This window comes from Canis lupus, chromosome 11, assembly GCF_048164855.1.
Source record: "Canis lupus baileyi chromosome 11, mCanLup2.hap1, whole genome shotgun sequence".
In the NCBI taxonomy this organism is placed as follows: domain Eukaryota; kingdom Metazoa; phylum Chordata; class Mammalia; order Carnivora; family Canidae; genus Canis; species Canis lupus.
The window spans coordinates 37,961,837-37,974,577 of NC_132848.1; the positions used below are offsets into that span (position 1 = coordinate 37,961,837).

The 12,741-nt window shown below is 39.8% G+C and overlaps 1 protein-coding gene across 7 annotated transcripts in view; it reads right to left on the reverse strand.

Moving 5' to 3' along the window:
• Positions 1 to 12,741, reverse strand: part of LIMS1 (LIM zinc finger domain containing 1) — a 146,464-nt gene that overhangs the window by 58,291 nt on the left and 75,432 nt on the right. For 2 of the 7 annotated variants that reach the window (XM_072844338.1, XM_072844337.1), the window contains exon 1: positions 4,610 to 8,098. The exons of the other annotated variants lie outside the window; for them this stretch is intronic. In XM_072844338.1, coding sequence (XP_072700439.1) covers positions 4,610 to 4,716 — 107 coding nt within the window. In that variant the 5' untranslated portion in view covers positions 4,717 to 8,098. Of the gene's footprint in view, positions 1 to 4,609; positions 8,099 to 12,741 lie in introns of those variants that run through there. 7 annotated transcript variants of the gene reach the window in all.

Consider the following 12,741-nt stretch of genomic DNA (forward strand, 5'->3'; position numbering starts at 1 on the left):
AATATGCTTTTTATTTATTTATTTTTTAAGATTTTATTTCTTTATTCATGAGAGACAGAGAGAGAGAGAGGCAGAGACACAGGCAGAGGGAGAAGCAGGCTCCATGCAGGGAGCCCGATCCAAGACTCGATCCAGGACTCCAGGATCACGCCCTGGGCGGAAGGCAGGCGCTAAACTGCTAAGCCACCCAGGGATCCCCAAAATATACTTTTTTTTAAGATTTTATTTATTCATGAGAGACATACAGATTGAGAGAGAGAGAGAGAGGCAGAGACACAGGCTGAGGGGGAAGCAGGCTCCATGCAGGGAGCCGGACTTGGGACTCAATTCTGGGACTCCAGGATCAGGCCCTGGGCTGAAGGTGGTGCTAAACCACTGAGCCACCTGGGCTGCCCCGAAATATGCTTTTTAAAAATTTTTTCCAACCACCAAAAAATATAAAATCCATCCTAAGCTCATGGGCCATAGAAAAACAGCCAGTGGGCAAGACTTGGCAAATGTTTCTATGTAAACTGTTTCTTTCTTTAAAAAAAAAAAAAAAAAAAGATTTATTTACTTATGATACAGAGAGAGAGAGAGAGAGAGAGAGAGGCAGAGACACAGGAGGAGGGAGAAGCAGGCTCCATGCCAGAAGCCCGACGTGGGACTTGATCCTGGGACTCCAGGATCGCGCCCTGGGCCAAAGGCAGGCGCTAAACCACTGAGCCACCCAGGGATCCCCTGTAAACTATGTTTCAAACCTAGCCAGTCAAGAGTTTGAATTTTGACATGTCCCCAATCAAGTATTTACAGATCCCTTTATATCTATCTGAGGCAGAGCAAAAGTAACAGAATTTTAAGGCTGTGTGTGTGCATGCGTGTGTGGATTGTTTAGCTGTGTTTTTCATTCCAGCTTCCTCAAAAAACAAACAGGCTGCAACATAGTCTAAGAGATGGAATAAATAGCTAAGAAGTAGATATATATAAATATCTTACATACAATTTTTGAGCATCAAAAATTCCAAGGAAAAAAGGGTGAATGCTCTGTAGAGGCATAAGGCTCAAAACAAGTTCTCAGCCCACTGACATAAAAGTGTGAGCTACTTTGTGCTAATGAGTCCACTGCTTAATTCAAAAGTTAAACTAAACCAGTTCTATCCAGGTCATGAGAGATGGCCCTAAAGACAATCTATACGCCTTTATACAGAGAGAATTCTGGGGTATAAATGAATATCCATGCTCTATCTAAATCCTTAACATTGAGCTTCATGAGGGAAAGTAATTCCCAATTGCTGCTTAGGCATGTTAGAACCTAGCCAAAATTAAGGACATGCTCCAGACCTCAAGACAAAGGCCCATAGTGACAACTACTATTTAAACAGCATAAATGGCCATACTGTAACCCTCAAATGTAGAGAATAATATTCTATTATACAAAGTATGCAAGTACAGCAGGGTTTGGCTTATATTTAGTACTTCAAAATAAAAATCTGTAAAGAGTCAGTGTTTTTCATGCGGACTTTCACAAGTGTGAAGCCAGGGTAGTTTTCATGTCTTTCACAGTACTCCTTAGACACTTGTGTTGTTTCAGAGCACAGTCTTTTATTTTAACTTACAAGAAAAATGTTTTTTTGGCAATGGGCACAGTTCTTTTATCTTTGATAGTCCTGTCAGGGTCCATAAACATGCCAAAATAGTGAACACAAGAGTGAGAAGGAATGCAAGCAGGAATGGGTCTTGCGCAAAACTGAGCCGGTGTAAGAGATGTTTGATACTACATGCATTCAAAGTCAAACAACTGCTTGCATGAAGAGCACCTGTTGGTCAGTCCATGTGCCAAAACTGTGGTGTGCCTTGGGGGGAAGAACTGTGTCCAATCCATCACCACTCTTTGTCTAGCACAGGGTAGGCACCCAATAAAAATTAGTTGAATAATGCATGAAAGCCATTAACCCTACAGTACTTCACACAAGATAATAATACCCCTGCCTCAGTAGGTTGGGAGTAAGGATTTTGAGCTAGAAAACGTTGCTGAGGGATCCCTGGGTGGCGCAGCGGTTTAGCGCCTGCCTTTGACCCAGGGCGCGATCCTGGAGACCCGGGATCGAATCCCACGACAGGCTCCCGGTGCATGGAGCCTGCTTCTCTCTCTGCCTGTGTCTCTGCCTCTCTCTCTCTGTGTCTATCATGAATAAATAAATAAAATCTTTAAAAAAAAAAAAAAAGAAAAGAAAACGTTGCTGAATAGCAGCAGTTATATTTTTATCCTCATTCTAAAGAACAAACTGAGGTTCAACATTACATAACTTGTCCAAACCAGTGGTGCTGAAATGGGTGTGCCTACCCTCCCTGATTCTTATTAGCTAAGAAACCCGATTTAATACTAAACATAGGCTTCCTGTAAAATTAGAAAAAAAAAAAAAAAAAAAAAAACGATTCTCCAAATTGATATAAAGTCCACAAAGAGACAATTGCCTATTTTTCCTAGCTAAGCACTGCACTCCAAATAATGGTCATTCTCTCTGCTTAGAAGCTAGAGAAATGGCAGAAACATAAGTCCAGGGAACTACATCACCAGACTGGGTGAAAATATATTTCCCCTTAACTCAGTGGAACAAGCAATACTTCTTAAGAATTATTCTTCCTCCTTTGATTCAAAGTCAAGACAGACGAAAAATATCTAGTTGTTTCGAAGGTCATTATAATTATGTGAATAACTACCTCCTTGGGCATATAGGCAATTTTATTCATCGTACTTTTGTTACTGTCTGAAAAGAAGTAAAATATGATTAGTCTCAAATATTGTTTTACATATCTTAATTTTTTTTTAAAGGGAATTCTTTAGGACCCCAAATGTGAAATTAAAACTGTTTCTGGTAACTTTTCACTCTTGGATCAAGAGTAGACTGGAGTCTAAACTAAATGTTGACTTTAGAGGCCACTTCCAACAGCCTATCTGGTTTGCAAAAGAGAGCTCAATATTTTCACTAAACCTCATATAATCTGTAACAATTGAAACTCTGAAGGCTTTAAATTTTGTCTAATCCAATCAATTCAAAGTTAATACATTAAATGTCCCTAAGAGACACCTGATACAGTAAGGAATAAATTCTAATAATGTTAGTACCGATCACAGTCCTTTAATGTTACTATTCTCTTCAAAGAGTAATGACAGAGGGGCGCCTGGGTGGCTCAGGCAGTTCAGCGTCTACATTCAGCTCAGGTCATGATCCTGGGGTCCTGGGATCCAGCCCCAGGTGCACTCCCTGCTCAGCAGGGAGTCTGCTTCTCCCTCTCCCCTTCTGCCTGTGTGCTCTCTCTCTCTCACATAAAAAATAAAACATTGGGCAGCCCAGGTGGCTCAGTGGTTTAGCACTGCCTTCAGCCCAGGGCCTGATCCTGGGGACCCCGGATCAAGTCCCACGTCCCGCTCCCTGCATGGAGCCTGCTTCTCCCTCTGTCTGTGTCTCTGCCTCTCTCTTTCTGTGTCTCTCATGAATAAATAAATAAAAATCTTAAAAAATAAATAAAAAAATATTTTAAAAACCCAACAAAAGGTAATTAAAGAGTTGATAATTTTCAAGTAAATGTTTCACTCCCAAACTACAGCTCTTGTAGTATATATAGCTTGCTGCAAGGCAAATAAATACAAGGTAACAGAAGTTTAAAAAGGCTTCCTTGACAATTTTTCCCTATCAAATTTCAATACTGAATTTAAAGCAAATTCTAAAAATGAAGTTATAGAAACAAAAAAGAAATAGTACACAGCATGTAAGTATTTCTCCCACCGTCTAATTGAAATATTCAAATACTTAAACCACGAGTCCATAAACAAATTTAAGTACTATACAGTAAATGTAATAAAAAGAAAAGGAAGTCTCTCTTTACTGCAGCCTCCTGTCAGCAGTAAAACAGGAACACTTCATCTCAGAAACAGAAAATCTAAACCCTTCACAGTTAACATAGTATTTTAACATATAGGTTAATGTTGCAGGGACATTTTAGAACCTAAAAATCCAAAACCAATTCTCAGTAGCTGTAACAAAACTAAAACTGTGTTGTTGGAGGCAAATTAACTTTGAAAACAAACAAAAAAATCCCCCCTAACCTTTTAGTTAAAATGCTCTCCAGATTTTTGATGTCCTTCCTTCCTAGGTTACATTCACTGGTTTCTGCATTCCTTTGCTGAATCTATTTCAATAACAAAGAATCCTCTTTGAACATCCCCAACCCCCACCCAAAATTCAAAGAAAAATTCCACACAGAAACTATGTTCTAATAAAACAAAGTAATCTATCTTTAAACTAAGGGGAGGAGGAATTAATTGTTTCCAATTTTAAATATTACTTTGATGATTGTATAATTTTTAAAGACATAACAGCACTGCAGGTTTGGAGAATAGCTAAAACAACTCACAGGATTTGTAAAGAAATGGAAAATGAGTTCTAGTTTTGCACAGTTCCAATCCAGCACAATCTTGGGATTGTGTTCAGTCTTTAATTACAGACTGAGAGGTTCCAATGGAACCTCTCTTCAATGTGTATTCCCTACTGCTGCATCCATTTAGGCACGGATCTCACCGCAATCACTAGGTGCCTTGACCTCCAGCCAACCATGACTTTGCACTCACCTTAGCTCTTCCTCCGGTAACCCATTTAGTCTCACACTATCGGGGCGATCTCGTCTTCTCCGGTAGAGACCTGAGTGTGACAGCTCTTTAAGCTGTAATGCAGTCATACTTCTCCCTACACATCAGTTAACTGACAATTGGATGCATTTATGCTGAGCAGAGTGGCTGCCAGAGCTCAGAAAGAGCGTGACTCTTGCCGGGACCTCAGCACACCTGACCAGAGTTGGAAACCTCCAGGCAAGCCTGGCTAAGCACAGCTTCCTGTTTCTCTGTTGGTACACACCCTCCTCAGCGAGGCCTGGCCCGTCTTATCTCAGGGCCTTGCACCTTGGAGGGGGTGGGGGAGTCAGTGACCTGAGTTGCTCACATGTTTACTAATAAGCAAAGTTTAATTGTTATGAACAATCCAATCACACCAATTCCCTTATAAATTTTTCCAGCATCGCTCTGAATTAAAATTGGGCTAAAAAGCTCCAGTAAGGTAATGACTAAAGAAGGGTCCTGCCCTATTTTATTTGCCAGGAAATCCAATAACACTCCACAAGCAGCTGTCAGTTTAAAGAAGTGCCTGGTCATCATGAGCTCTTCGGGATATTTTCCTTCAAAAAAAAAAAAAAAATTGTACTGAGAGACTGAGGGAAGCAGTGCAATTCCTCTCTCTCCCCTCTCTACTTAAAATCCTCTTTAGAAAGGAAGGAAATGTCTTTTCTTTTCCCCTAAATATTATTCAAAAATTCATAACTGAAAGGAACTGAAAGTGGTTTCTTCCTTCAATTTCCATTCAATGATTTTCTAAATGTAACTACCTACTCTAAAAATTCCCTCTCATCAAATGTGCACCTCAGAAGCCACACTGTCTGCCTAAAGGTGTTCTGGGTGCCTGTGCAGCCCTTGTAGTTAGTGGCATATCTGATCCTAGATGGTGATGAAGTTACAAAGGAGATTTGTTTTGGTGTGTATGGAGTGTGAGTGCTTTTGCAAGAGGGGTCTGCAGATAATGGAGGACAGATAACATGGAGCAAGTCCTTTATCTTTAAAGGCTTCAAATGACAACATCAGTGCAACAGCATGCAGGATTCTAGCCTCCGTTTCTGATTCTCAATACAAATCACCATCTCACAGACACAGGCTAGATTCTTGGCAAGTTCTTAGCTAATCATCTGACTTCATGGTTCCAATAATTTCTCTTTGAGTAATCTGTATCAGTTTCTTTCCCTTCTAGAATGCCCTCAATAAGAGCACAGGAAGATGTCTCTGAAACTTCCTTTTGCACCATGGGTTAAAGCGTTAACATATTCCCCCAACAGTATCTCTACAAAGATTAAGGTACCCACAAGGAAAGGGGGGAGGGGTCTATACCTTACTTCTACTCAGGACATGCTAGCACCCCTCAGGGCTACTATTCATCACCCCAGTTCCACCACCTCAATGAAAGAACAGATAGATTCTTACAGCTGCCATCAAAATGTAACATATGTTTTTAAAGATGCAAGGAAAAAATTACTAATTATAATACTAGATTTAAATAGTCATGAAACACATAAAAAAATCAAGTGACAAATTTACCTCTTTGTCTTTCTGGAAGGACACACACACATAAAAAGGGTAATACTGGAGGCTTCTGGGGAGCTTGGGGACAAGAGCAGAAGAAAGCCTTTCTGTTTATAAAGTTCTGCTCTGAACTTTGAATATAGAAGATCTGCATATGCCTTTTGTATGAAACTCTAGGATCCCACTGAGACCTAAAGTACAGAAAAACTTAAAGTTTACAGTAACAGAAACATATAAAATTAGGATTCCTAAAGTGTCTAATTCTCACATTCTTGTCAAGATACGTGTGAATAACAAATAAAGAGCAACAACCACCAATCTTCAGTTTCTTTTTCACTCAAGGCATCAGGACAGAATAGATGCCCAATGAATAAAACACAAATTAATTTTGTATTTACTACAAACACAGAGACCTCAACAGTATTTTTTTCCCTTTTCAGGCTTTTATTTAAATTCTACTTAGAATACAGTGTAATATTAGTTTCAAGAAACCCCAACATTAAACAGTATTCGGTTCTATAAAAGATAAAAATAAGAGATGCTGATTTTTAATAGAGCTTTAAAAGAAGTAATGCAGCATGCTGACAAGGAAAACATGCTTGGCAACTACTAAAGGTTAACAAGACAGGAAACACCTCGCTGTGTAGGATGAATCCTGTATTTGATGAGTCTAAGGTTAAAAGGATGTGACCAGAAAAAAAAAAAAAAAAGTTCCCGAGCTATATAACAAACACACTGAAACAATTCTTACCCTCTGACTTTTTTTTTAAAAGATTTTATTTATTTATTCATGAGAGACACATGCAGAGAGAGAGGCAGAGACACAGGCAGAGGGAGAAGCAGGCTCCAGTGCAGGGAGCCCGAAGTGGGACTCAATCCCAGGGCTCCAGGATCACGCCCTGGGCTGATGACGGTGCTAAACCACTGGGCCACCTGGGCTGCCCACCCTCTGATTTTTAAAATGGCTGTAATGACAAATGGGAACCTGAGCAAATCAATGCTTATGGGGGTCTAACAAAATTGCCACAATGAGTAAAACTAAATTCTGGGCTAGGGCAAAGCTTTTCTTACTTTGTTTTTTCACTGAGGAGGCTTCCTCTTTGTCCCCAGCACTCCCTCAGATATGCTGGGATTTTACTGAGCTGTAAGTAGAATGAGGGGAAGGATACACGGCCACACAGCTGGGTACCTGCACAATTTCTAAAGGGAAATTCACAAATGCCACAAAACACACCACTGACTGACCAGCCAGATTACCAACTTCTCTCCTCACAGCAGTGTTCCTGAACTTCAGCACCAAGGGAGGGAGAGCACACCCTTGGAACAACAGGGTGGTGGCCAGCAAAGGCAATCTCTTGTCATTTTTTTTTTTTTTTTTACTTTCATACTTTTCCATAGAAACAGAGCTATCAATTATACCTTCTGTTTACAGTACAGAGGGAAGCCTATGCAAGTGCCTCTTCCGTGGGCCCCTATACAGGGAAACGTTTCAGGTTCACACTCCAAGCATGTCTGAAGGCTGAAGGCCAAGCTAGCCTCCCATTCAATGTGGAATTCCCTACTATCTTTCTCCACGGGGGCTCACTCCTATATAGTATCATTTGCCTGGGATTCTCTGAACCTAATTACAACTTTTTATTCACTTCTATCCAAACTGTTGGGTTCTCTTTGAACCTGTACTTTGACATAATTAGATACCTGTTCCAGCTTAACATCATCAGAATAGCTGATAATTTCTTCTACAGGTTTAAGCTCTTGATTGAGATGACTCAATACAAGTTCTTCGGAGCATCACACAAGTCCTGTTCTGCCAGGCTAATCTAACCCAGTGGGTTTTCACCTTTCAGAGGGTCAGAGACCTTTTATAGATCTGATGAAAGTAAATGACTCTCAGAAAATGCATGTGAGCACATTTTTATCACCATTTCAGGGAACTGATAGTTTCTTCAGAAGCCAACAGATGGACTTTACCTTGGGTCTTTTTTTTTTTTAAGATTTTATTCATTTATTCATGAGATACAGAGAGAGAGAGAGAGAGAGAGAGAGAGAGAGAGAGGCAGAGACACAGGCAGAGGGAGAAACAGGTTCCATGCAGGAAGCCTGATGTGGGATTCAATCCCGGGTCTCCAGGATCACACCCTGGGCCGAAGGCAGGCGCTAAACCGCTGAGCCACCTGGGCTGCCCTACCTTGGATCTTCTGATTTGCACTGATCTTCCCCCTTCTCTGAAAACCTGTAGCATCACAGAAAATAGGACTGTGGATCTAATTTGTTCCTTTAATATATATTTATTCAGTGTTCTGTAATGGGCTAGACACTGTTTGTCTCTTCTACATTTCTTCTAACTAATCATTCTGCCACTGATCTTACCCTCTTCTAATCTATCCTCCAAATTTCAAAGTGCTCTTTTAAAATATAAACTGATCAGGGGATCCCTGGGTGGCTCAGCGGTTTCGCGCCTGCCTTTGGCCCAGGGCGCGATCCTGGAGTCCTGGGATCGAGTCCCGCATCGGGCTCCCGGCATGGAGCCTGCTTCTCTCTCTCCTCTGCCTGTGTCTCTGCCTCTGTCTCTCTCTCTGTCTATCATAAATAAATAAAAATAAATTTTAAAAAATTGATCATGTACTGATCCTGCTGAAAAACTTTTGAATGGCTCATTGCCATGGGGTGCAAACTGAGCCCAGCTGAGCCTGCACCATCTCCACATCTGCACTGAACTCCAGGTGCTTCCCAGGACAGGCTTCACTTCCTCTCACCTTCTGGCCTTTCCACACATAGTTTCCTAAGACTAGAAGATGGACCAACTCCTAATCATCCCACCAGGACTCAGTATAAGGATGAACTCTTACAAGAAACATTTCTAGACTCTAAGCACTCACAGTTCCCTTTCTGTTGCTCCCAGAGTGCCTTCCCCTAGCAACTGTGCTTGCTTCCTTCTGTCATACTCTCACAGCTCCATGATAGATTGTTTCTCCATCCACCTCTCCCCTTAGGATAACAGGTCTGTGACGGTAGCAATACATCTAATTGATAACTGTGTTCAGAAGGCCAGATACACGGTAGGTATTTGTTAAATAAGTTCTTTGGTTTAGTGGTTCAACCAATTGATTTTGAGATCCTAATCACTTAGCATTACCTGTGAGATTAAAGCTCCAGATTTTTTTTTTTACATTTAACACTCAATATTACCTAAATGAGATTTTTTAAGATTTTATTTATTTGAGAGAGAGAGAGAGAGAGAGAGAGAGACTGAGCGAATAAGGAGGAGGGAGGGGCAGAGGGAAACAGAGGAGCAGACTCCCACAGAGCAGGGAGCCCAACAGAGGGCTCAATCCCAGGACCCTGAAATCATGACCTGAGCCCAAGGCAGAGGCTTAATCGACTGAGCCACCCAGGTGCCCCTAAATGAGGTTTTTAGAAGGCACATCTACTCCATAGTTTTACAAAATTTACATTCTTGGTGAGACTGTAAAACTCAGAAGCTTTTCATATTTGTAGAGTTGAACAGTACCTCCCACAATATAAATACTTTCCATTTGGGATAAGAAAAAAAATAAACCTAGATTTCTGAGTATATCTGTTTTTTTAGGTTGAAGTATAATTAACATACAATTATATTATTTTTGGGCATACACGATAATGACTCAACAATACTGTATATGACTCCATATTCATCATAAAAAGTGTACTGTTATGACATTATGACAGTTTTTCATGTACTTGATCCAAGTACTCCTTCAGGCATGAGAAGGTAAAGAAATCTAGTTAAACATCAAACCTCTAAAACTGATCATTAGTATTACTAAACTGTCAAGCCAGTGGCAAACTGGCTTCTGTTAGAGTTAACTGGGCCTCATTAGCAGTACCTTTTGTACTAGCTACCAAGAGCCTGTAAAGTGGTCAAACAGTTGTACATTTCCAGGCCATTCATTTCCTTGTGTGACATATAGTAGAGAAGAATTTTATGTCTTGCAATTAACTTTTAACTTAATGAATCCTTTTTTAGTTTAAATTTTATCTCATGAATAATCATTTACAGGGGAAAGCAAACACTCTCTAGTAAAGCAAGAATATCATCCTTTCTCACTATGTCTAACATATTCAATATTCATCTCCTAAACATTTGTTTATCGGCCATGCTATCTCCCTAAAAGAGACCTCTCAAGAGTGTTCTGGGCCATGAATAGGAAGGAAGGACCCGTGCTGACAAAAGACCTGCCACAGAAGAGTTCAAATTCCAATATGCCATCGTAAGCAGGTTCAAGTTCAAATTAACCAGAGCAAAAAAATATAAGACAGAATAAACTAAAAAAAAAAAAAAAAAAAAAAAAGCCCACAGTCAGAAAAAAAATCACCAAAAAATACAGTCCCATTCATAAATAGATGACACTGCCAACTGTCTACAAGTCCCTCTGAACTTTTTCTTTAATTAGCTTTTCTGTAACTCACTCAAGATGGACACACCTGAGTGGACAGGCTGACCTGTCATCAGAAGCTTATGAGAAGCTCACTGTATCATTCTGAGTCAGAGACAGACTGAAGTTTCTCTCACAACCAGCAGTCTGAGGTCATCTATAGTATTTTGCTAGACAATTAATGTTCTCAGAAGATGCTGTCAAGATATGGCAAGTTTTCCTAGCATATTTCAAAGGAATTTGAAATAAAATTTCAAGTAACCTATCCCATCCACATTTTTAGAAGGCTGAGCACAAGGGAAGTTGGTATAAGGATACAAGGAAATCAGAAGACATTCCATGTTTGGCAGCTTACTTTCTGTGTTTGGCATATAAGCACACAGGAAGTCATTTCACTATCAAAGTCCTCAATTCTTCCATTTAGAGACAGAAGCAACTGAACCAGATGATACCAGTGGTCTTTTCCCTAGATTAAAATGACTTGACTTTGGGGCACCTGGGTGGCTCAGTGGTTGAGCATGACCTCATAGCTCAGGTCATGATCCTGGGGTCCTGGGATCAAGTTCCCGCATCGGGCTCCCCACAGGAAGTCTGCTTCTCCTCCCTCTGCTTGTGTCTCTGCCTCTTTCTGTGTCTCTCATGAATAAATAAAATCTTTAAAAAAAACCAACTTGATTTTAAGAAAGGACCTGTGTAACATGATGTGCCAATGTTGATGAAGTTCTAACAGTACACTTTACCCCAATCACTGTGTTAGTGAGAAATCCCATTCCTGAGTAAATTAGGAACACAAGGTTAGGATTTATACATCAGCTCTTCAACAAACATTGTTTGGAGCCTAACATATGCCAGGTCTTCACAGAGTGTAGAGGCAGGAACAGAGGAGAAAGACACTGAGCATCTTTGAATTTTTCTTGATTGTTGCTGTCCTGTTCACTTTCTGTTTCGGTCAAAAGAGCTGCTCCAAAGACAAGATCTAATGAGGATATTAAATACCATGAGAAGGCATCCTGATCATCCCAGCCTCAACACTTGCAGCAAAAACAGAGAATCTTCCTCAACAGAGCCCTGAAATCATAGGGAAGGAATAGGAAGTAGATGTTTGAGGAGGGTTGCACTTTTCTTCCACAAAGTAAACTGTAACGTACCTCATTTGATGCCCTAAACGTGTTTTTGGAAAACGGAATACAAGATTAAACTTTTGTAAACAGAATAATTTTTAATTCTCCAATGAAACTTGTTTTTAAAAAAAATTCTACTGGTAATATTTCAACGAAAGAGAGCTTTTCTGATTATCCAGATTTTCACATAATTCAACTTATATATGTTTTGATACAATTTTTTTAACATTGCTATATCATTTCTACTCTCTCTACCCGTGTACTTCATAGCGCGTTGATATCTGCTGAGCATATTTCTAAACTAAAATCTCATTTGAAAAAATCTAATAGGTGAAGTAATTATGTATGGGAGGACCAAAGAAACAGTTATTTCCATATTCTAAGGCAGGCAAAGTCACAAGCCAGCACTGTGGTCTTCTGAAGCCCCGGAAGAACAAACACGGTTGTGCTCCCTGCCCTGGGATTTCAGGTGTGTTTTAAAGACTAAACCACAATACCTGCCTTACCCCAATATAGGACTCATTACTACAGGCAGCAATGTCAATACATCAACTTTCACAGCAAAACTATTTTCACAAAGTTCTCAAAATATTTCTAGGTTCTGTATGTCTCATCTTAAAGGCAACAACATAAAGAAAATGTTTGTGTCGCCTCATTTCTAATGTCAGCATCATCTTTTCACTGTTATTTTTTTACCTCAGATAAAAGTTCAATTCCATGATAAAAATAGGATTTTTAAGAATGCTCTAAAGACATAATTATTTCAATAAGGGCAATATTTCCTGTACGGTTTTACTGTTCTAGAATGATCAATGGTAATTATTATTCATGATATAGTGCTGTGTGGAAAAAGGCTACAAGGTACTGCATACTCTTTCCATTTTGTACAAAAAGACCACATATGTGTACACCACATATGTGTGCACATCTACACATACACACACCACAGAGTCTGGAAAAGTATATACCAAAATATCTCTGGTTGGTAGGATCTGAAAAGATTAGAAATTATTCTTTTATGGATTATCTATGTTTTCTAAGTCTT